The 22,882-nt window shown below is 58.6% G+C and overlaps 1 protein-coding gene across 1 annotated transcript; it reads left to right on the top strand.

The window, feature by feature from the left end:
* The first annotated feature begins 383 nt into the window (after positions 1-383).
* On the top strand, positions 384-21,551 carry LOC115384716 (tubby-related protein 4-like). The gene is given in 16 exon segments (XM_030086958.1): positions 384-484; positions 2,040-2,309; positions 3,909-4,037; positions 4,710-4,871; positions 4,958-5,138; positions 7,781-7,888; positions 11,082-11,239; positions 13,347-13,571; positions 13,648-13,882; positions 14,037-14,160; positions 14,535-14,679; positions 14,820-14,913; positions 15,504-15,647; positions 17,886-19,217; positions 19,220-20,608; positions 20,611-21,551. Coding segments are annotated over 16 exon segments (5,655 nt in total). The 5' UTR covers positions 384-466.
* The last annotated feature ends 1,331 nt before the right edge of the window (positions 21,552-22,882 follow it).

The following is a 22,882-nucleotide window of genomic DNA, read 5'->3' as shown; positions in this document are numbered from 1 at the left end:
CTCCGTCACCCCAGAACCACCGTCACCCCAGAGCCTCCATCACCCCAGAGCCTCCGTCACCCCAGAGCCTCCGTCACCCCAGAGCCTCCTTCACCCCAGAGCCTCCGTCACCCCAGAGCCTCCGTCACCCCAGAGCCTCCGTCACCCCAGAGCCTGCATCACCCCAGAGCCTCCGTCACCCCAGAACCACCGTCACCCCAGAGCAGAGCGTCCGTCACCCCAGAGCCTCCGTCACCCCAGAGCCTCCGTCACCCCAGAACCACCGTCACCCCAGAGCAGAGCGTCCGTCACCCCAGAGCCTCCGTCACCCCAGAGCAGAGCCTCCGTCACCCCAGAGCAGAGCGTCCGTCACCCCAGAGCCTCCGTCACCCCAGAGCAGAGCCTCCGTCACCCCAGAGCCTCCGTCACCTTGTGCTGCATCGTCTGAATGGAACCATGGAAACGTCCAATGGAGTTTTGACTCAACATGTCCAGGAACTATGAGGTACGGTCATTTAACCCCACCCTCTACCCACCCCTCCACCCTCAACCCCTTCTAAACCCCATCCCTCTACCCCACCCTCTACCCACCCCTCCACCCTCAACCCCTTCTAAACCCCATCCCTCTACCCCACCCTCTACCCACCCCTCAACCCCACCCTCTAACCCAACCTCTACCCACCCCTCCACTCGACCCCTCAACCCCTTCCTAAGGCCCTTTGGGGTCATGGAGTCTTAGGGTCATAGAGTCATGGGGCCATGGGGTCATGGGGTCTTGGAGTCATGGGGTCTTGGGGCCATGGGGTCATGGAGTCTTAGGATCATAGAGTCATGGGGCCATGGGGTCATGGGGTCTTGGGGTCATGGGGTCTTGGGGCCATGGGGTCATGGGGTCTTGGGGCCATGCGGTCATGGAGTCTTAGGGTCATAGAGTCATGGGGCCATGGGGTCATGGGGTCTTGGGGTCATGGGGTCTTGGGGCCATGGGGTCATGGGGTCTTAGGGCCATGCGGTCATGGAGTCTTAGGGTCATAGAGTCATGGGGCCATGGGGTCATGGGGTCTTGGGGTCATGGGGTCTTGGGGCCATGCGGTCTTGGGGCCATGGGGTCATGGGGTCTTGGGGTCTTGGGGCCATGGGGTCATGGGGTCTTGGGGTCTTGGGGTCTTGGGGCCATGGGGCCACGCGGTCTTGGGGCCATGGGGTCATGGGGTCTTGGGGTCTTGGGGCCATGGGGTCATGGGGTCTTGGGGTCTTGGGGCCATGGGGTCTTGGGGCCATGGGGTCATGGGGTCTTGGGGCCATGGGGTCATGGAGTCTTAGGGTCATAGAGTCATGGGGCCATGGGGTCATGGGGTCTTGGGGTCATGGGGTCTTGGGGCCGTGGGGTCTTGGGGCCATGCGGTCTTGGGGCCATGGGGTCATGGGGTCTTGGGGCCATGGGGTCATGGGGTCTTGGGGCCATGTGGTCATGGAGTCTTAGGGTCATAGAGTCATGGGGCCATGGGGTCATGGGGTCTTGGGGCCTTGGGGCCATGGGGTCATGGGGTCATGGGGTCTTGGGGCCATGGGGTCATGGGGTCTTGGGGCCATGTGGTCATGGAGTCTTAGGGTCATAGAGTCATGGGGCCATGGGGTCATGGGGTCTTGGGGCCTTGGGGCCATTGGGTCATGGGGTCATGGGGTCTTGGGGCCATGGGGTCATGGGGTCTTGGGGCCATGTGGTCATGGAGTCTTAGGGTCATAGAGTCATGGGGCCATGGGGTCATGGGGTCTTGGGGTCTTGGGGCCATGGGGTCATGGGGTCTTGGGGCCTTGGGGCCGTGGGGTCTTGGGGCCATGCGGTCTTGGGGCCATGGGGTCATGGGGTCTTGGGGTCTTGGGGCCATGGGGTCATGGGGTCTTGGGGTCTTGGGGTCATAGGGTCTTGGGGTCATGGGGTCTTGGGGCCATAGGGCCATGCGGTCTTGGGGCCTTGGGGTCTTGAGGTCATGGGGTCATGTGGCCCTGGAGCCAGTCAGCCTGGAGCCGGTCTGACCCCGCCCCCCTCTGCCCCCCAGCCTGGTCACTCCGTAGGGATGTTGGCTGCGGTGGAACATGGTCCCATCCTCTGCAGCGACTCCAACATCCTGTGCCTGTCCTGGAAGGGACGCGTCCCCAAGAGCGAGAAGGACAAGCCGGTGTGCCGGAGACGCTACTACGAGGAGGGCTGGCTGGCCACGGGCAATGGGAGGGGCGTGGTGGGCGTGACCTTCACCTCCAGCCACTGCCGGAGGGACCGCAGCACGCCGCAGAGGATCAACTTCAACCTGCGAGGACACAACAGCGAGGTGAGGCTCCGCCCCCCGCGGCGCCCGGCTCAAGATGACGTACGACCACGACTAACACGCTAGTTACCCTCCTGTAAAACCACTCCTGACCACACGGTGGTGCAGTGAGTCCGTCTGCTGGCAGCTTCGTGACCGGCGGTGACGCTCGTCACTTCTTCATCTGGAGTGATGCGTGTTGCTACGGGGGGCGCGAGGGCACCCTGCGACTACAGGTACCACTAGGGCGCCGCTAGCGCACCACTACAGGTATCGCTAAGGGGCCGCTGGCGCACCGCTACTGGTACCGGTAGGGCGCCGCTACGTGTGTCGCTAGGGCGTCACTACAGGTACCGCTAGTGCGCCGCTAGCGCACCACTACGGGTACCACTAGGGCGCCACTACGTGTGCAGCTAGGGCGCCACTACGTGTGCCGCTAGTGCACCGCTAGTGCACCGCTACATGTGTGGCTAGGGCGCCACTACATTTGCAGCTGGGACACCGCTGCGAGCGCCATTCGGGCACCGTGCACCGTTACGGCTGCCGCTCAAGTCCCAAACTCTGCTGGTGAAACGTGACGATAACGCAAAAGTCCAGAAAAGCTGTAAATCCAGGGAAATTCCAGCAGGGGGCGATGATGTTGGTTTCCAAAAAACCCGGGTCTCATTAGAACCGTTCAAAAGTGGTGATTTTCAGAGTGTAAAGAACCACATTAAATCCTGGTTCCAGGACAGGTCCTGGTCTCTGGCTCTGGTTCTTCTGGACCAGACTCTGATTTTTATATTGATTTGATTTCAGGAATTAAAGTTCAGCGTCAATCAGCCAATCACAGCTCCTCCTCTGTGACAGGCTGGACCAATCACTTTACACCTGGTTTACAGAGTCCAGTGTGGAGATGACCTGCTGGAGGCTTCAGAACGCTGTGGGGGACGCCACATTAGCTCCGCCCACCTTTATATACAACCAATAAGAATGCTGTGGGGACACCACATTAGCCCCGCCCACCTTACAGCCAATCAAAACACTGTGGGTGGCGGCATCACCTGTCACTCTCACACAGCAGCTTATTTCAGTAAACTGGATTAGCTTCCTGTGGGATTCCAACCGGGGTTCGCGCTCCGGGGCTGCTGCTCTCATGCAGCCGAGTCCTTTACTGATCAGCCATCGAGCAACACTGCAGAAGCTGCAAGCTGATTGGCCGCATCTCCGTCTCACCGCTGCACATACAGGGTCTTGATCGTGTGTGTGCAGGTGCGTGGGTGTACGTGTGTGTGCAGGTGTGCATGTGTGTGTGTGTGTGTGTGTGTGTATGCGTGGGTGTGTATATGTGCGCGCGCGTGTGTGTGTGTGTCTATTTGACCGTTTGTGTGTGCAGGTTTTCGTATGTTGTGGGGACAAAATGTCCCCACAACATACGAAAACCCGCCACAATGTCATTTGTGGGATCTTCTTCCGGTCCTCCGGCTGTGTGGTGGTCAGGGTCAGGGTCAGGGTCAGGGTCAGGGTCAGGGGGTAGACATGAATGGGAGTCAATGGAAGGTTCCCACAAGAGTGGGAAACCCAACGTGTGTGTGTGTGTGTGTGTGTGTGTGTGTGTGTGTGTGTGTGTGTGTGTGTGCGCAGGTGGTGCTGGTGCGCTGGAATGAGCCCTTCCAGAAGCTGGCCACCTGCGACATGGAGGGCGGGATCTTCGTGTGGATCCAGTACGAAGGTCGCTGGTCGGTGGAGCTGGTGAACGACCGAGGAGCCCAGGTGACCTCTGACCTCTGAAACAAGCAACACTACAGTTCATTCAGAGAAAGAGAGAAATTCAGTCAAGAGTCTGACCGCTGGGTGGAGAAAGAGAACTCATCCATCAGGTTTAGGTGGAGCTGGAGGGTGGAGGTTCTACAGTCACTGCTGCTACTTAAAGTTTCCTCATTAACTGTCCCTCAATCAGCAGGACACCCAACTCCACCCTGCTGTCCTCTGCTCCACCCTGCTCTCTCTAGCTAGCCCTCTCTCCACCTTGCTCTCTCCACCCTGCTCTCTCTAGCTAGCCCTCTCTCCACCCTGCTCTCTCCACCCTGCTCACTCTAGCTAGCCCTCTCTCCACCCTGCTCTCTCCACCCTGCTCTCTCCACCCTGCTCTCTCCACCTTGCTCTCTCCACCCTGCTCTCTCCACCCTGCTCTCTCCACCCTTCTCTCTCTAGCTAGCCCTCTCTCCACCCTGCTCTCTCCACCTTGCTCTCTCCACCCCGCTCTCTCCACCCTGCTCTCTCCACCCTGCTCTCTCCACCCTGCTCTCTCCACCCTGCTCTCTCTAGCTAGCCCTCTCTCCACCCGCTCTCTCCACCCGCTCTCTCCACCCTGCTCTCTCCACCCTGCTCTCTCCAGCCCCCCCTGGAGGCGGGTCAGGTGAGCTGCCGCTGTCCCCGCTGCAGGTGAGCGACTTCACCTGGTCCCACGACGGGACTCAGGCGCTGATCGCCTACCGGGACGGCTTCGTGCTGGTGGGCTCGGTCAGCGGACAGAGACACTGGTCCTCCGAGATCAACCTGGAGAGCCAGATCACCTGCGGGATCTGGACGCCCGACGACCAGCAGGTAGGACCGGGACCGGCACCGGGACCCGCCCCCCGCCGTCTTGCCAGTCCCCCAGGCTGACGCCCGTCCCCCCGTCCCCCCCTCAGGTCCTGTTCGGGACGGCGGACGGTCAGGTCATCGTCATGGACTGCCACGGGCGGATGCTCGCCCACGTCCTCCTGCACGAGTCGGACGGGATCGTCGGAATGTCCTGGAACTGTCCCGACTTCCTGGTGGAGGACAGCACGGAGAGCGACACCGACTCCGACGACAGCGTCCTGCCGCTAGGTACCGGCCGCCGGGGGGGGGTGCCGATACCGGCACTAGTATCGGTACGGCCCGATACCCAGACGCCGCCACCTACCCATTCTGCTGCTGCGCTGGAACGGGGGTCGGGGGGGTCAATGGGGGGTCAGTGGGGGGTCGGAGGGTCAGTGGAGGTCGGGGGGTGAGCAGGGCTGAGCAGCGGACGGCCCCTGGTGAGCGCTCAGGTCTCCGACCTCGACGAGGGAGGAGCCTGTGGAGAACTGAAGCTGCTGCAATCGGAAGGAACTCACCGGCACCGCCGGCCGAACGTCCAGGTTCTCCACACGGCTTCCAGGCCGTGGCCGGCGGACACTCGTCCCGCCGGGACGGTGACTGAAACTGAAGCGGGGCATGAAATTCCCTATAAAATGGCGGCGGGACCGATTAAAATCGAATCTCCGCCGGTTTAGGTCCATATGAGCAGGTCCGGACCGCCTGTTGGCTTTTCTATCATGAAATTGCGCCGCTTCTCTTTTAATGAATCAATCATAACCAACACGCCTCGTAACTCTTGGGTTCCATTTTTTGCATTCTTCTTCTCTGTGCTTCACGCTGCACCATGCATCTAACAACCACAATGCGCCCTCTGCTGGAGTGAAGGAGGTACTGCTTGATTCCAGCACTGCTGTGAACTCCAAACAACAAAGACTTCAGAACACAATGACAGCAGTGGGTGTGAACAGTAGTAACTGTGAATATGTAAATCTGCCAAACAGTTACTGATTTACTGCGATACTACAGTTCTCCAGTCCTGAATGAGGCAATCGCAGCTGCAGGCATGGGCGCAAATACAGAACGACGTCAATGAACATCAGTGAGAGAGGTCCTCCAGGGTCTACTGGTCCTCCAGGGTCTACTGGTCCTCCAGGGTCTACTGGTCCTCCAGGGTCTACTGGTCCTCCAGGGTCTGATACATGCACAGACAAAACCGGGTCAGATTAAAGCTAGGGTTGGCGATCTTGGAAAACTAGCATGTAGCACGAATGTAGCATCTCCCCAAGGCTCCGCCCAGCTCCCACCCCATTGGAGGAGCTCCGTTGGGAGCGGAGACGCAGAGACGTTCCGCGCGCAGCACTTCCGCGTCCAGTGCGTCCCTGGCGTAACCTGTCCTCAGCGCTTCGTTTCTTCATTTTTCTTTATTTGCACTACGCCAAGTTATGGCGCACTCAGCGGTAAGTAAAGCCCCAAACATTCTTCTCCGCCGTTCTGCAACGACGCTCCGTCCTTCTACGCTGCACTGAACCAGGGTCAGTGCACGCCATTGACATGTACGCGCAGGGGGCAGGTCGAACGGCGAAGGGATTTCATTGGTTTAAAAAAAGGTGTCCCGTCAAGACGATTGGTTGCTGTTTTTCCCGTTTTACTCCTGCTGTAGATAGCGGATATTTTCCAAACTACTTTAAAGTTCGTGTCCGGAGTTTTGAAAGAGAGAAGTTTTTTTTAATCCAACATCTCGAGGCTCCGCCCTCCCTCTGCTTTCATGAGCGACCAAGCCACGCCCCTTTAATTGTGCACGCTATTATCCGTCGGGTGAAAATGAGAGCCTCCAGTCCTGCAGCATCCTCCATGTTGAGCTGTTTCCGGTGGATGTTCAGCAGACGGTGGATATATCTGCTGCAGAGCTAACTCTCCCCTGCTGGGCGAGCGACGTGCTCTCTGGCTGCTCCACACTTTGATTGACAACAGGACAAGGCGGAAGCTCGAATTCTATTGGCTGAAGCTGACCGGCGCTTTTTCGGATAACATGGGGGTCTATGAGACGAAAGGCGGGGCTCATGAATACATTTTTATGTTGCTTTATGCTGATATTATATTGTAGTATTGAACCAGACTGACACACTGAAGCTCTGTTGAAAAATGATTCATATGTTGGAAACGAACGGAAACTCCGGACTCCAGCTTTAAGAACACGCTATGAATTGTTTCCCATCGGGTCATAAAGATTTTAACCAGTATTTAAAAAAATGTATCTCATTCAAATCGCCAACCCTAGCTTTTTAAGACCTGAATAGAATCAGAATCTACACTGACATTCACAGCCATCAGCAGGATCTTAGCTAAAATATTTAGTTTCAACTGGGAGCAACGACATGGTATGAAATGTGGTTTGTGCTGGTATGGATTCCAGGGTGAATGAGCCACCACCACCAAAGGAACTAGTCAAAGCTGGGATGCTTCAACCAGCAATTAGCAACATGCATACCTGCAGCAAAATAAATAGAAATCATTTTATAAATTCGCAGCTTAGGGTGGGCCATACAGCATGAGAAGATCTCCCATCCCAGACACAGAGCAGCAGATAGAAACAGAACTAAACAAGCACAACAAAATACAACTGTTTAATAAAAAAAATATTGCTGGATCCTGTTTTTGATCAGCATTTTACAAAATTGAAAATGAAGGACCTGCTAAAACTTGTGAGGACCTGTTCAAATTTTCTGAGGACCTGCTGAAAAAATGTGGAGGGCCTGTTAGAATTTTGACGAATTTCATGCCCTGTGAAGCTTTTTAAAACGTCCCGGCAGAACCCGGGACGCCGCCGGAGAACCGGGAAAACCCGCTGGTTCCACGGCAGCAGGACTAACCAGTGTCCCCCGGTCTGTCCCCCGGTCCGTCTGTCCCAGCGCGGCGGGTCAAGCCTCTGCTGACCGTCACCTTCCTGTCCGGAGACATCAGCCTGATGAGCAACTACGACGACCTTTCACCTGCCGTCATCCGCTCCGGGCTCAAAGGTCAGTGGCAGTGGCAGTTGAACCATCGCCCGAGTCAGTCCATCACCCGAGTCAGTCCATCACCCGAGTCAGTCCATCACCTGAGTCAGTCCATCTCCCGAGTCAGCCCATCGCCCGAGTCAGTCCATCGCCCGAGTCAGTCCATCGCCCGAGTCAGTCCATCACCTGAGTCAGTCCATTACCCAAGTCAGTCCATCGCCCGAGTCAGTCCATCGCCTGAGTCAGTCCATTACCCAAGTCAGTCCATCACCCGAGTCAGTCCATCGGCCGAGTCAGTCCGTCGCCCGAGTCAGTCCATCACCCGAGTCAGTCCATCGCCCGAGTCAGTCCATCGCCCGAGTCAGTCCATCACCCGAGTCAGTCCATCTCCCGAGTCAGTCCATCGCCCGAGTCAGTCCATTACCCGAGTCAGTCCATCACCCGAGTCAGTCCATCGGCCGAGTCAGTCCGTCGCCCGAGTCAGTCCATCACCCGAGTCAGTCCATCACCCGAGTCAGTCCATCTCCCGAGTCAGTCCATCGCCCGAGTCAGTCCATTACCCGAGTCAGTCCATCACCCGAGTCAGTCCATCACCCGAGTCAGTCCATCACCTGAGTCAGTCCATCTCCCGAGTCAGCCCATCGCCCGAGTCAGTCCATCGCCCGAGTCAGTCCATCGCCCGAGTCAGTCCATCACCTGAGTCAGTCCATTACCCAAGTCAGTCCATCGCCCGAGTCAGTCCATCGCCTGAGTCAGTCCATTACCCAAGTCAGTCCATCACCCGAGTCAGTCCATCGGCCGAGTCAGTCCGTCGCCCGAGTCAGTCCATCACCCGAGTCAGTCCATCGCCCGAGTCAGTCCATCGCCCGAGTCAGTCCATCACCCGAGTCAGTCCATCTCCCGAGTCAGTCCATCGCCCGAGTCAGTCCATTACCCGAGTCAGTCCATCACCCGAGTCAGTCCATCGCCCGAGTCAGTCCGTCGCCCGAGTCAGTCCATCACCCGAGTCAGTCCATCACCCGAGTCAGTCCATCTCCCGAGTCAGTCCATCGCCCGAGTCAGTCCATTACCCGAGTCAGTCCATCACCCGAGTCAGTCCATCGGCCGAGTCAGTCCGTCGCCCGAGTCAGTCCATCACCCGAGTCAGTCCATCACCCGAGTCAGTCCATCGCCCGAGTCAGTCCATCACCTGAGTCAGTCCATCTCCCGAGTCAGCCCATCGCCCGAGTCAGTCCATCGCCCGAGTCAGTCCATCGCCCGAGTCAGTCCATCACCTGAGTCAGTCCATTACCCAAGTCAGTCCATCGCCCGAGTCAGTCCATCGCCTGAGTCAGTCCATTACCCAAGTCAGTCCATCACCCGAGTCAGTCCATCGGCCGAGTCAGTCCGTCGCCCGAGTCAGTCCATCACCCGAGTCAGTCCATCGCCCGAGTCAGTCCATCGCCCGAGTCAGTCCATCACCCGAGTCAGTCCATCTCCCGAGTCAGTCCATCGCCCGAGTCAGTCCATTACCCGAGTCAGTCCATCACCCGAGTCAGTCCATCGGCCGAGTCAGTCCGTCGCCCGAGTCAGTCCATCACCCGAGTCAGTCCATCACCCGAGTCAGTCCATCTCCCGAGTCAGTCCATCGCCCGAGTCAGTCCATTACCCGAGTCAGTCCATCACCCGAGTCAGTCCATCGGCCGAGTCAGTCCGTCGCCCGAGTCAGTCCATCACCCGAGTCAGTCCATCACCCGAGTCAGTCCATCGCCCGAGTCAGTCCATCGCCTGAGTCAGTCCATTACCCGAGTCAGTCCATCACCCGAGTCAGTCCATCGGCCGAGTCAGTCCGTCGCCCGAGTCAGTCCATCACCCGAGTCAGTCCATCACCCGAGTCAGTCCGTCGCCCGAGTCAGTCCGTCGCCCGAGTCAGTCCATCACCCGAGTCAGTCCATCTCCCGAGTCAGTCCATCTCCCGAGTCAGCCCATTGCCCGAGTCAGTCCATCGCCCGAGTCAGTCCATCACCCGAGTCAGTCCGTCGCCCGAGTCAGTCCATCACCCGAGTCAGTCCATTACCCGAGTCAGTCCATCTCCCGAGTCAGTCCATCGCCCGAGTCAGTCCATCGCCCGAGTCAGTCCATCGCCCGAGTCAGTCCATTACCCGAGTCAGTCCGTCTCCCGAGTCAGTCCGTCGCCCGAGTCAGTCCGTCGCCCGAGTCAGTCCATCGCCCGAGTCAGTCCATCGCTCGAGTCAGTCCATCGCCCGAGTCAGTCCATCACGTGAGTCAGTCCATCGCCCGAGTCAGTCCGTCGCCCGAGTCAGTCCATCGCCCGAGTCAGTCCATCGCCCGAGTCAGTCCATCGCCCGTGTCAGTCCATCACGTGAGTCAGTCCATCGCCCGAGTCAGTCCATCGCCCGAGTCAGTCCATCGCCCGAGTCAGTCCATCGCCCGAGTGTTGTGGTTGAGTGCAGAGGCTTTGGCCAGCAGGTGGGGGTGGAGGCTGGAGGTGCAGGAGGAGGTTGCGGGTGGAAGATGGAGGTCAGAGCAGGAAAGCAGATCCTGTCAGGTCCGGGTTCAGGGACTGGATCTCTGGATTTCTGGAGAACCGGTTCCGTGTCTGGGAAGCAGACCGGAGTCCAGGCTGAGAGTTGCTCAGAGGCACGTGGGCAGCTGGGATGGCAGCTGGAACCGGCCTGGAACCAGAGACCCGGGATCAGCCAGGTCAAGACAGGAGCCACGACCCACCCCCTCCAGCTCCACCCACACCACCTCCCCCTGAGGGGACACAGAGTCCCCCATGTGTTCATTCAGAGATCAGGACTAGAACTGGGACTGAGGTCAGGGTTTGGGTTCCTTCATGGTTCTGCGTGGTTCTGTTGTGGTTCTGTGTGTTGGTCTTTGTCGTGGTTCTCATGAGGTTCTCATGATGTGTGCTGGTCTTTGTGTGACTTCTGCATGTGTGGAACGTACGGCTGCCAGAACGTGGAACTGAAGCATGGTGGTTCCTGGTGGTTCCTGGTGGTTCCTGGGTTCCTGATGGTTCCTGGGTTCCTGATGGTCCCTGGTGGCTCTCGATGGTTCCTGGTCCCCCTGGGCTGCCGCTCCAGCTGATCGTGGCGTTACTGATCGGTCTGGGCGGCGGCTCGCGCCGTCGGTTCCTGAAGTTCCAGACGGGTCTGGATCTCACGGTGGGGTTCTGGGGTTCTGACGTGGTTCTGGTGGTTCTCTGCAGACGTGGAGGCTCAGTGGTGCTCGCAGGGGGACCTGCTGGCCGTGGCCGGCCTGGAGCGACACGCGGCGCCCGACGCCGCCGCCGCCGCCAGGAACGCCCTGGTCAAGTTCTACAACGTCCAGGGAGAACACATCTACACCCTGGAGACAACGGCACAGGTCAGAGGTCAACCGCCCACCACCATGATCGATTCAGGACAGACTGGCAGGTTCTCCAGCAGGGTGTTCAACCCGTGGCTCCCTGAGGCTCCATTAGACACAAATAAAGTGATTCCTGCTTCTTCAAAATGGGACGTCATGGAAAACTGACTGGAGCTGATAGAAACGGAACAGAACCGGAGGAACGTCTGGACGTTCCTCCGGTTCTGTTCTCTGCTGGTTCCACCTGTTTAACCTGTTAGCGGTTCTACTGCTGGCGGTCCCTCTGGGGACTCTGGGGAACGCTGAGAACAAGGCTGGAGCTGCTGTCTGCTGCACAAGCCGCAGATGTTCTCCTGACGGTGTTCTCCTCACAACGCTCTCCTGACGGTGTTCTCCTCACAACGTTCTCACAATGTTCTCCTGACGATGTTCTCCTGACGATGTTCTCCTGACGGTGTTCTCCTCACAACATTCTCCTGGTGATGTTCTCCTGACGATGTTCTCCAGACGATGTTCTCCTGACGATGTTCTCCTGACGGTGTTCTCCTCACAACGCTCTCCTGACGGTGTTCTCCTCACAACATTCTCCTGGTGATGTTCTCCTGACGATGTTCTCCAGACGATGTTCTCCTGACGATGTTCTCCAGACGATGTTCTCCTGACGATGTTCTCCTGACGATGTTCTCCAGACGATGTTCTCCTGACGATGTTCTCCTGACGATGTTCTCCTGACGATGTGCTCCTGACGATGTTCTCCTGACGATGTTCTCCTGACGGTGTTCTCCTGACGATGTTCTCCTGACGATGTGCTCCTGACGGTGTTCTCCAGACGATGTGCTCCAGACGATGTTCTCCAGACGATGTTCTCCTGACGGTGTTCTCCTGACGGTGTTCTCCTGACGGTGTTCTCCTCACAATGTTCTCCTGACGATGTTCTCCTGACGGTGTTCTCCTGACGGTGTTCTCCTGACGATGTGCTCCTGACGGTGTTCTCCTCACAACGTTCTCCTGACGGTGTTCTCCTCACAACGTTCTCACAATGTTCTCCTGACGATGTGCTCCTGACGATGTGCTCCTGACGGTGTTCTCCTCACAACGTTCTCCTGACGGTGTTCTCCTCACAACGTTCTCACAATGTTCTCCTGACGATGTTCTCCTGACGATGTTCTCCTGACGGTGTTCTCCTGACGATGTTCTCCTGACGGTGTTCTCCTCACAACGTTCTCCTGGTGAAGTTCTCCTGACGATGTTCTCCAGACGATGTTCTCCTGACGGTGTTCTCCTGACGATGTTCTCCTGACGGTGTTCTCCTCACAACGTTCTCCTGGTGAAGTTCTCCTGACGATGTTCTCCTGACGGTGTTCTCCTGACGGTGTTCTCCTGACGGTGTTCTCCTCACAATGTTCTCCTGACGGTGTTCTCCTCACAACGTTCTCACAATGTTCTCCTGACGATGTTCTCCTGACGATGTTCTCCTGACGGTGTTCTCCTGACGGTGTTCTCCTGACGGTGTTCTCCTCACAACGTTCTCCTGACGGTGTTCTCCTCACAACGTTCTCACAATGTTCTCCTGACGATGTTCTCCTGACGATGTTCTCCTGACGGTGTTCTCCTGACGGTGTTCTCCTGACGATGTGCTCCTGACGGTGTTCTCCTCACAACGTTCTCACAATGTTCTCCTGACGATGTTCTCCTGACGGTGTTCTCCTGACGGTGTTCTCCTCACAACGTTCTCCTGACGGTGTTCTCCTGACGGTGTTCTCCTCACAACGTTCTCCTGACGGTGTTCTCCTCACAACGTTCTCACAATGTTCTCCTGACGGTGTTCTCCTGACGGTGTTCTCCTCACAATGTTCTCCTGACGATGTTCTCCTGACGGTGTTCTCCTGACGGTGTTCTCCTGACGGTGTTCTCCTCACAACGTTCTCACAATGTTCTCCTGACGGTGTTCTCCTGACGGTGTTCTCCTGACGGTGTTCTCCTGACGGTGTTCTCCTGACGATGTTCTCCTGACGGTGTTCTCCTGACGGTGTTCTCCTCACAACGTTCTCACAATGTTCTCCTCCCCTCCTCCACCCCTCCTCCTGCCGTCCCGCCGTCCTGCCGTCCCCCCGCCGCCCTGCAGAGGGCGATCAGCCGGCTGTGCTGGGGCCACCGGGACTCGCGGCTGTTCCTGGCGGCGGGCGCGGCGCTGTTCGTGGTGCGGGTGGAGCACCGGGTGGCCAGCCTGCAGCGGCTGTGCCAGCAGGGCATCGCCAGCGCGCTGCGCGAGGAGAAGGACGTGGGGAAGCTCAACATGCCGTCGCTGCTCTGCTCCTACGTCACCACCGCCTTCATCCCCACCATCAAGGTTCTCCCGGTTCTCCGGTCCTCCGGTCCTCCCCGCCCCGGTGGCGCCGCCGATCTGATCCCGCTCTCTCTCCTAGCCCCCCATCCCGGACCCCAACAACATCCGGGACTTCGTGAGCTACCCGGCCGCCGGGAACGAGCGGCTGCACTGCACCATGAAGCGGGCGGAGGACGGCCCCGAGGCGGGGGGGCCCTGCTACACCCTGTACCTGGAGTACCTGGGGGGCCTGGTGCCCATCCTCAAAGGGAGGCGCATCAGCAAGCTGCGGCCCGAGTTCCTCATCATGGACCCCAGAACCGACGGCAAAGCAGGTGGGTCTGGACCCAGCAGGTCCTGCACCGGTTTGGACCCAGCAGTGCCAGGGATGAGTGGATGGATGGATGGATGGATGGACAGGTGGATGAGTGGGTGGACAGGTGGGTGGAGCAGACTGTGACCCGGTCTGGTTCTGGTTCTGGTCTCCAGACGAGGTGTGTGTGAACCCCATGGCTTCCTACACCGACAGCTGCAACTGCTCCGACTCCAGCGACCTGGAGCTCAGCGACGACTGGGTGGGCAGGAAGTCCCCCAAGCTGCCCCGAGGGAGCAGGTGAGCGCAGCTCCGTACTGCCCCCTACTGCCCTACTACCCTCACTGCACTGCCCTAATGCCCTACTGCCCCCTACTGCCCTACTACCCTCGCTGCACTGCCCCCTACTGCCCTAATGCCCCCTACTGCCCTAATGCCCCCTACTGTCCTACTGCCCTCACTGCACGCAGCGGTGCAGGAACGGGGCCGGCGGGGCAGGAACGGGGCCGGCGGGGCAGGAACGGGGCCGGCGGGGCAGATGGGGGTTCAGTGTTGGAACAGTCGGACGTCACGGTGAAAAGCCAGGAGCTTGGAGCGGCTGTAGTTTGACAGTTGGTCTTTTTCAGGACTGAATTCCAGAGACTTGACTGAAACGGCGTCTTTCTGTCACAAAGGTTCAACATGGAATCAAGAAAATCTCCCAAACTTTCACGGGCCAATCAGGAAGGTCAAAGGTCGCCACGGTTACCAACCAAGAAGCCTGCAGTCCGGTCGCCGAGTCTGACCCGCCGAGAGTTTTCCATGGACGGACTGACGGAGGTGAGCCGCTTCCGGATGCAGGTCTCACGTGTTCTGGATCCCACTGCCGGGTTCTAGCGGGTTCTGGCAGACGTTCTCCTGTGTGACGGTTCTGCTCTGCTTCCATCATGAAGCTGGTTTCTGTTTGGTTTTCCTTTCAGCACAACTACCTGGCTAAGGTCACGTCCAACATCTGGGGGACGAAGTTCAAAATTGTTGGACTGGCGACTTTCCTCCCCACCAACCTCGGTGCAGGTAAAGGTCTCACAACCACCAGGTGGTGGACCAGGAGGTCCAGGTTAGACCACGATCCCAGGATGGACCATGACTTCTAGGTTGGACCCTGAGGTCCAGGTTAGACCACGATCCCAGGATGGACCATGACTTCTAGATTGGACCCTGAGGGCCAGGTTAGACCACGATCCCAGGATGGACCATGACTTCTAGGTTAGTCCATGATCCCAGGATGGTCCATGACTTCTGGGTCGGACCATGAGGTCCAGGTTAGTCCATGACTTCTAGGTGAGACCATGAGGTCCTGATTGGACCGGTTAGGCCTTCGTTGTGGCCGTCGTCGCTCATGATGAGACACCCTGATGAGATGTTCTGACGTGTTCCACATCATGTTCTCATGCAGACGGTCTTCCATAGACCTGGATCCCTTTACCCATTAGAGACCCAGCTCAAACCTTCAGGTAGTCTGACTCATGGAGAACTGGTCCTTCCAGGACTCACTCTGATCCTCCGCCTTCACCTGAAGGCTCCTGGAAGCAGAGGGCTTGTTGCTTCATGTGTCGGTTCTTCATGTTCTCCTTGTCATGGTTCTGTCTCGTCTTCCGTTTCAGTCATCTATAAGACCAGTTTGCTTCACTTGCAACCGAGACAGATGACGATCTACCTCCCAGAAGTACGAAAGATTTCCACCGACTTCCTGAGCCTTCCTGTGTTCAACCCCAACGTCTTCAGCGAGGACGAGGACGACCTGCCGGGTACGACGGGCACTGAGAACCAGCACAGGTCCTCCTGTCCTGGTTCTGTCAGGCTGTGCTGACCTGAACCAGGCAGTGTCAGTTTGGTAAACTGAAGTCAGTAGGGAGACTCTATCCACCCTCGCAGAACCCTGGTCCAGCTCTAGACCCTCCATAGGGGCTCGAGGGCTCGTGGGAGTTCGCCCAACCAGTCCATGTGTTTTGTGGACCTGGAGAAGGCGTTCGACCGCGTCCCTCATGGTGCCTTTTGGGGGTCTCTGGGAGTACGGAGTCCGGGGCCCCTTGTTAAGGGCCATCTGTTCTCTGTGGGACCGGAGCAGGAGTCTGGTCCACATTGCCGGCAGTAAGTCAGACCTGTTCCCTGTGCATGTTGGACTCCAGCAGGGCTGAACTTTGGACCGGTTCTGTTCAGAATCTTTATGGACAGAATTTCTAGGTTGCAGTCAGGAGCTGGAGGGGGTCTGGTTCAGGGACCAGGAGCTGGAAGGGGACTGGTTCAGGGACCAGGAGCTGGAAGGGGACTGGTTCAGGGACCAGGAGCTGGAGGGGGTCTGGTTCAGGGACCAGGAGCTGGAGGGGGTCTGGTTCAGGGACCAGGAGCTGGAAGGGGACTGGTTCAGGGACCAGGAGCTGGAGGGGGTCTGGTTCAGGGACCAGGAGCTGGAGGGGGTCTGGTTCAGGGAACAGGAGCTGGAGGGGGTCTGGTTCAGGGACCAGGAGCTGGAGGGGGACTGGTTCACAGACCACAGGATTTGATCTTTGCTTTTTGCAGATGATGTTCTCCTGTTGGCTCCATCGAACCTGGACCATCATGCACTGGGGCGGTTTACAGCTGAGTGTGAAGCGACAGGGATGAGGATCAGAACCTCCAGATCCGAGGCCCTGGTCCTGGTCCTGGGCCAGAAGAAGGTGGTCTGTCCTCTCCAGATGGAGGAGTTTAAGTGTCTTGGGGTCTTGTTCACAGTGGGGGACGGATGGAGGAGAGACTGACAGGAGGGTGGAGGAGAGGCTGACAGGAGGGTGGAGCAGTGTTTGGGTCGTCGTGGTGAAGAAGGAGCTGAAAGAAGCTCTGGATTCACTGTCAGTCCACGTTCCCCCCTCACCTCTGGTCCTGAGTCTGGGTCAGAACCAGAGGACCAGATCCAGATACAAGCTGCTGAAATGAGCTTCCTCTGTAGGGGGGCTGGACTCCCTTAGAGACAGGGGGAGGGGCTACGTCACCAGGGGAGGAGCTACATCAGTGGGGGAGGGGCTACATCACCAGGGGAGGAGCTACATCACTAGGGGGAGGAGCTACATCACTAGGGGGAGGAGCTGGGAGTAGAGCCGCTGCTCCTCCACATGGAGAGGAGCAGTGAGGAGCTCAGCTCCTCTTCAGGATGGAACCTCCTGGAGCCTCCCTGGGAGGAGACCTGGACATGTCCCACCAGGAGGAGGACCCGGGGAAGACCAGGACACTCTGGAGGGACTATGTCTCGGCTGGACTGGGAACGCCTTGGGATCCTCAAGGAAGGTCTGGGGACAGGAAGTCTGGGGACAGGAGGTCTGGGGACAGGAAGGTCTGGGGACAGGGAGGTCTAGGGACAGGAAGTCTGGGGACAGGAAGTCTGGGGACAGGGAGGTCTGGGGACAGGGAGGTCTAGGGACAGGAAGTCTGGGCATCCCTGCTGAGACTGCTGTCCCCGAGAAAACCCCCTACCAAAAGAGCTTTGACCAGTCCCACCATTCAAACCTTGCACCATGTCCCGGCTATGAGGGGGAGGGGCTTCACGCTGCCGCCGGCTTGAGCGCTGAGGGCTGAGACGTTCCGCTGAGTCAGAGTCGAGCGCCGTTTTGCCCATCACGTAACTACGTCTCCTTCCTCCTCTGTTACATTCCAACTATGCTCCCTCTAGTGGAGACACAACACAGAGCCGTTGCCAGTCGTTGCCAGTCGTTGCCAGTCGTTGCCAGTCGTTGCCAGTCGTTGCCAGCCGTTGCCAGTCGTTGCCAGTCGTTGCCAGCCGTTGCCAGCCGTTGCCAGCCGTTGCCAGTCGTTGCCAGTCGTTGCCAGCCGTTGCCAGTCGTTGCCAGTCGTTGCCAGTCGTTGCCAGCCGTTGCCAGTCGTTGCCAGTCGTTGCCAGCCGTTGGCCGCTCTGCTTTAAACCTAAAGCAGAGTGTAGCTGAGCCACAGGAGGCCGAGGTGTGAGGCCCCTGGAGCCAGACTGACTGACGTCCCTCTCCTTCTTGTCTCTGCAGTGATGGGGCCGTCGGGCGTGGCGGGGGACAACCCTCCCTGTACGGTCAACATTCCCATCGCTCCCATCCACAGCCCGGCTCAGGCCATGTCGCCCACCCAGAGCATTGGCCTGGTGCAGTCTCTTCTGGCCAATCAGAATATTCAGCTGGATGTCCTCACCAACCCGACGGCCACGGCGGCGGCGGCAGTCGCCGCTGCGGCTTCGGCACCCGTCGGCGATCGTAGCCAGGACCCTGTGGCCACGCCATATCCGGTGCCCACCAGATACTCAAACCCCGGTCAAGTAATCTTCAACGGGTTGGAAATGTCCCCTCTTCTCCCGGGCACTCTACCCCCACCACCTCCACCCCACCACCTCCCACCGCAACCCCACCCGCAGCGGCCGCATCCACAACCGCCTCGGCAGCAGCTGTCCAAACAGTCCCAGCAAATGCAGACGCAACCGCAGCCGCAGAAGATTCATCATCATCACCATCAGACGCAGCAGCAGCAGCAGCAGCATCACCAGTCGCAGCAGCATCTGCAACAACAGCATCTGCAACAACAGCAGCTGCAGCAACAACAACAGCAAATGCAACAACAACAGCTGCAGCAACAACAGCAGCTCCAACAACAACAACAACAAATGCAACAACAGCAGCTGCAGCAACAACAACAGCAAATGCAACAACAGCAGCTGCAACAACAACAGCAACTGCAACAACAGCAGCAGCAGCTGCAACAGCAGCTGCAGCAGCTGCACCATCAGCAGGCACTGCACCAACAGCAGCAGCAGCAACACCAACAAATGCAACAAACACAAGTCACGAGCCAACAACTCCAGCACCAACAGCAGATTCAGCAGCAGCAGCAGCAGATGCAGCTGCAGCACGAGCAGATGCAGCAGCAGCAGCAGCAGATGCAGCAGCAGCAGCAGCAGATTCGGCAGCAGATCCAGGAGATGCGGCAGCAGCAGCAGCAGCTGCAGCAGCAGCACCAGCAGATCCAGCAGCAACATCAGCAGATGCAGAGGCAGCACCAGCAGATGCAGCAGCAGCTGAAGATGCAGATGTCGCTGCCTCCTCCGCCGACAGGCTACCCGACCATCGCCCTGCAGCAGCTCCACCTTCTGCCTCAGATTCCCCCCCCCGGCACCGAGCCCGGGATCGACCGGGGGGACCACGGACACACCGTCAAGCCGAGTCTGCCCCGGACTTTGCCACCATCCTTCAGTGACGCGGAAGGGTCCGTGGAGATTCAGATGCGGAAGGTGAATCCTCCTCCTCCATATCCGGGCACTGTGGCGTCTGCAGTGGCGGCAGCGGCGGTCACGGCCGCCACGACTCCCCAAACGCTGTCACGAACTGTGACAGCCCGAGTGTCTTGGCCCCGGACCCCTGCCTCAAGAAGGATGAGTTCCTGCTTCACCCGGTCACCTTGCAGTACCCCACGCCTCTGGGCTATGAACGGATCACCACCTTCGACAGCAGTGGGAATGTGGAGGAGGTCTGCCGGCCCCGCAGGCGCCTCATTCGCAGCCAGAATGCGTACGCAGTTCACGGCATCGGCGGATCGGCCACACTCAAAGTCACTTCCTCAGAGAATAAGAAAATCCAACTTCCGTACAGCTCGGCCACATTAAGCCGACTGTCTGTCCCACGGTACTCCATACCCAGCGGAGACCCGCCTCCTTACCCCGATCCTGCCAATCAGGGAACTGCGACGCTTCCTCCTCCACAGAGAGTGGACAACAGTCTGATTCACGCCACCCTGCGCCGTGACCGGAGGGATGTGGGGCTGAAAGTGCCACAGATGATGGAGAGCTCCAGAACCCTTCCAACCAAAGCTAAAATGAACAGCGCACTGGGACTTTCCTACCAGCAGAGGGTGCCCTCTGCGCTCTACACATGCACTCAGTGCAGCAGCAACAGCAGCAGCACCAGTGTGAGTGTGAGCGGTGGGGGGACCACCAGCAGTGGCATCGCAGGGGGCACCGTGGTGAGGCAGGACTTCCCGCCGGGGAAGGGAGCCCATCATAGCACCATCATCGTTCACTCCAAAGGCGCCTCCGCCCTGGCCTCCCAGTCTTCCTACAGCCTGCTGGGCACGGTGGATAACAGTCGGGACCGAACGGTGTACGTGAACTCTGCTTTTACTGAAGACGAGACGTTGAGCCAGCAGTGCCACCTGGAGAAGTCTGTGCGGCAGCTGACTCTGGGCGACGTCGGCCTGACCGTGAAGCGCCCTCCACCCTACCAGTGGGACCCCTCCACCACGGAGGAGTTCTGGCTCACCCCCGAACAAACAGTGCTAGCTGGCCCGCCGGGACCCCACAAGCCCCCGATCATCATCAGCCAGGCTCAGCACCTGGACGTGACCCGGCTTCCCTTCGTGCTCACGACTAAACCTCCGACCAGTCCGAGCACCGGCGCTCTGGCCTTTCCGTCGGGCTACCAGATATCCCTGTCGCCTTTCCCTCCCAGTATGGGTCACAGCGGACCCCCGCTTCAGACTTTACAGAGCCCCCCACCACAGTGTTCCCCCAGTGAGGTGGTCGGTCCCGTCCCCTTTGCTCAGCAGGACCCGAATCTGGTTTTGCCACCAGGCTACCCTCCTAATCTAACTAACATCACTTGCTGCCCGCTCCCCCCGCTCTACCCGGGGGCGAGCTCCTGTTCTGGACTCCAGCTCCATCCTGTCAGTCTTCACCCCTGGAACCCTTACCCCTGCCCCCCTCCCCTGCAGGACCCCCAGCACCTCCGCTCCCCACTAAAACTCACCAGATTTTGGAAAAACCAATCCTTTCCCCACCTCCTCCAACTGTTCCGCCCCCACCACCACCTCTCCCCCCTCCTCCTCCGCCCACTGAGTTGCCACCATCCAACAGTGCCACAGAAGATCTAGCAGAGTCCGCCAACAACTTTCCCGAGCCTTCATCCCTGAACGAGAGCCCCGTCCCACAGGAGTCGGAGCGCTTCAGCAAGAAGAGCCGGAAGCGACTGGACAGCAGGGCCGAGGAGGCCAACATGACCACGGTCTCCGAGGGCAAGTCCCGAAAGGACGGACGGGCCCTGTCCGACTTCAACACCCTCATCTCCAGCCCCAGGCTGAGCGGCAGGGACAAGAAGAAGCCCAAGGGACAGAGAGAGCAGCTCAACAAAACCAAGAAGATGAGCAGGACCACCAACGAGTTCCAGGACAGCTCGGAGAGCGAGCCGGAACTGTTCATCAGCGGCGACGAGCTCATGAACCAGAACCAGAGCGGAAAGAAGAGCTGGAAGAACAAGCGCAGTCTGCGCATGGCCAGCGAGCTGGAGGAGATCAAGTGCCGCAAGGCCAGCGAGCGCGAGGACCGCAGCCTGGGCAGCCAGGGCTTCGTCTACGTGATGGCCAACAAGCAGCCGCTCTGGAACGAGGCCACGCAGGTCTACCAGCTGGACTTCGGAGGCCGAGTCACCCAAGAGTCCGCCAAGAACTTCCAGATCGAACTGGACGGCAGACAGGTGAGCCGCGCCCGACACCGGGACCCTCCTGCAGCCCACAAGGAGTTCTGTAGCCTGAAAAGAAACCCCGTTCTGCTCCAGGAAGTCCACCGGACGGTCCAGGAAGTCCCCCGGACGGTGGACTTACTGGACCTCACAGAAAGAAGGTCTGAAGGGTCTGAAAGGTCAAAGAAGGACGACTGAGTCAGGAGCTTTCTGACAACCTTTAAAGCTAGGGTTGGCGATTTGAATGAGATACATTTTTTTAAATACTGGTTAAAATGATCTTTATGACCCGATGGGAAGCAATTCATAGCGTGTTCTTAAAGTAGTTTGGAAAATATCCGCTATCTACAGCAGGAGGAAAACGGGAAAAACAGCAACCAATCGTCTTGACGGGACACCTTTTTTAAAACCAATCAAATCCCTTCGCCGTTCGACCTGCCCCCTGCGCGTACATGTCAATGGCGTGCACTGACCCTGGCTCAGTGCAGCGTAGAAGGACGGAGCGTCGTTGCAGAACGGCGGAGAAGAATGTTTGGGGCTTTACTTACCGGTGAGTGCGCCATAACTTGGCGTAGTGCAAATAAAGAAAAACAAAGAAACGAAGCGCTGAGGACAGGTTACGCCAGGAACGCACTGGACGCGGAAGTGCTGCGCGCGGAACGTCTCTGCGTCTCCGCTCCCAACGGAGCTCCTCCAATGGGGTGGGAGCTGGGCGGAGCCTTGGGAGATGCTACATTCGTGCTACATGCTAGTTTTCCAAGATCGCCAACCCTAGCTTTAAGAGCTGAAGATATTTTAAAGTGAGGCTCTGTGGCCACATCAGGAGGGACAGACCCAGACCCTGACCCAGACCCCTTCAGGAGGGACAGACCCAGACCCTGACCCAGACCCAGACCCCTTCAGGAGGGACAGACCCAGACCCTGACCCAGACCCCTTCAGGAGGGACAGACCCAGACCCAGACCCAGACCCCTTCAGGAGGGACAGACCCAGACCCAGACCCTGACCCCTTCAGGAGGGACAGACCCAGACCCTGACCCCTTCAGGAGGGACAGACCCAGACCCAGACCCAGACCCCTTCAGGAGGGACAGACCCAGACCCAGACCCTGACCCCTTCAGGAGGGACAGACCCAGACCCTGACCCTGACCCCTTCAGGAGGGACAGACCCAGACCCAGACCCCTTCAGGAGGGACAGACCCAGACCCTGACCCAGACCCCTCCAGGAGGGACAGACCCAGACCCTGACCCAGACCCCTCCAGGAGGGACAGACCCAGACCCTGACCCAGACCCCTTCAGGAGGGACAGACCCAGACCCCTTCAGGAGGGACAGACCCAGACCCAGACCCTGACCCCTTCAGGAGGGACAGACCCAGACCCAGACCCAGACCCCTTCAGGAGGGACAGACCCAGACCCTGACCCCTTCAGGAGGGACAGACCCAGACCCAGACCCCTTCAGGAGGGACAGACCCAGACCCCTTCAGGAGGGACAGACCCAGACCCCTTCAGGAGGGACAGACCCAGACCCA

Source organism: Salarias fasciatus, unplaced genomic scaffold (assembly GCF_902148845.1).
Source record: "Salarias fasciatus unplaced genomic scaffold, fSalaFa1.1, whole genome shotgun sequence".
In the NCBI taxonomy this organism is placed as follows: Eukaryota; Metazoa; Chordata; class Actinopteri; order Blenniiformes; family Blenniidae; genus Salarias; species Salarias fasciatus.
This window is presented reverse-complemented; position numbering and strand designations above follow the sequence as displayed.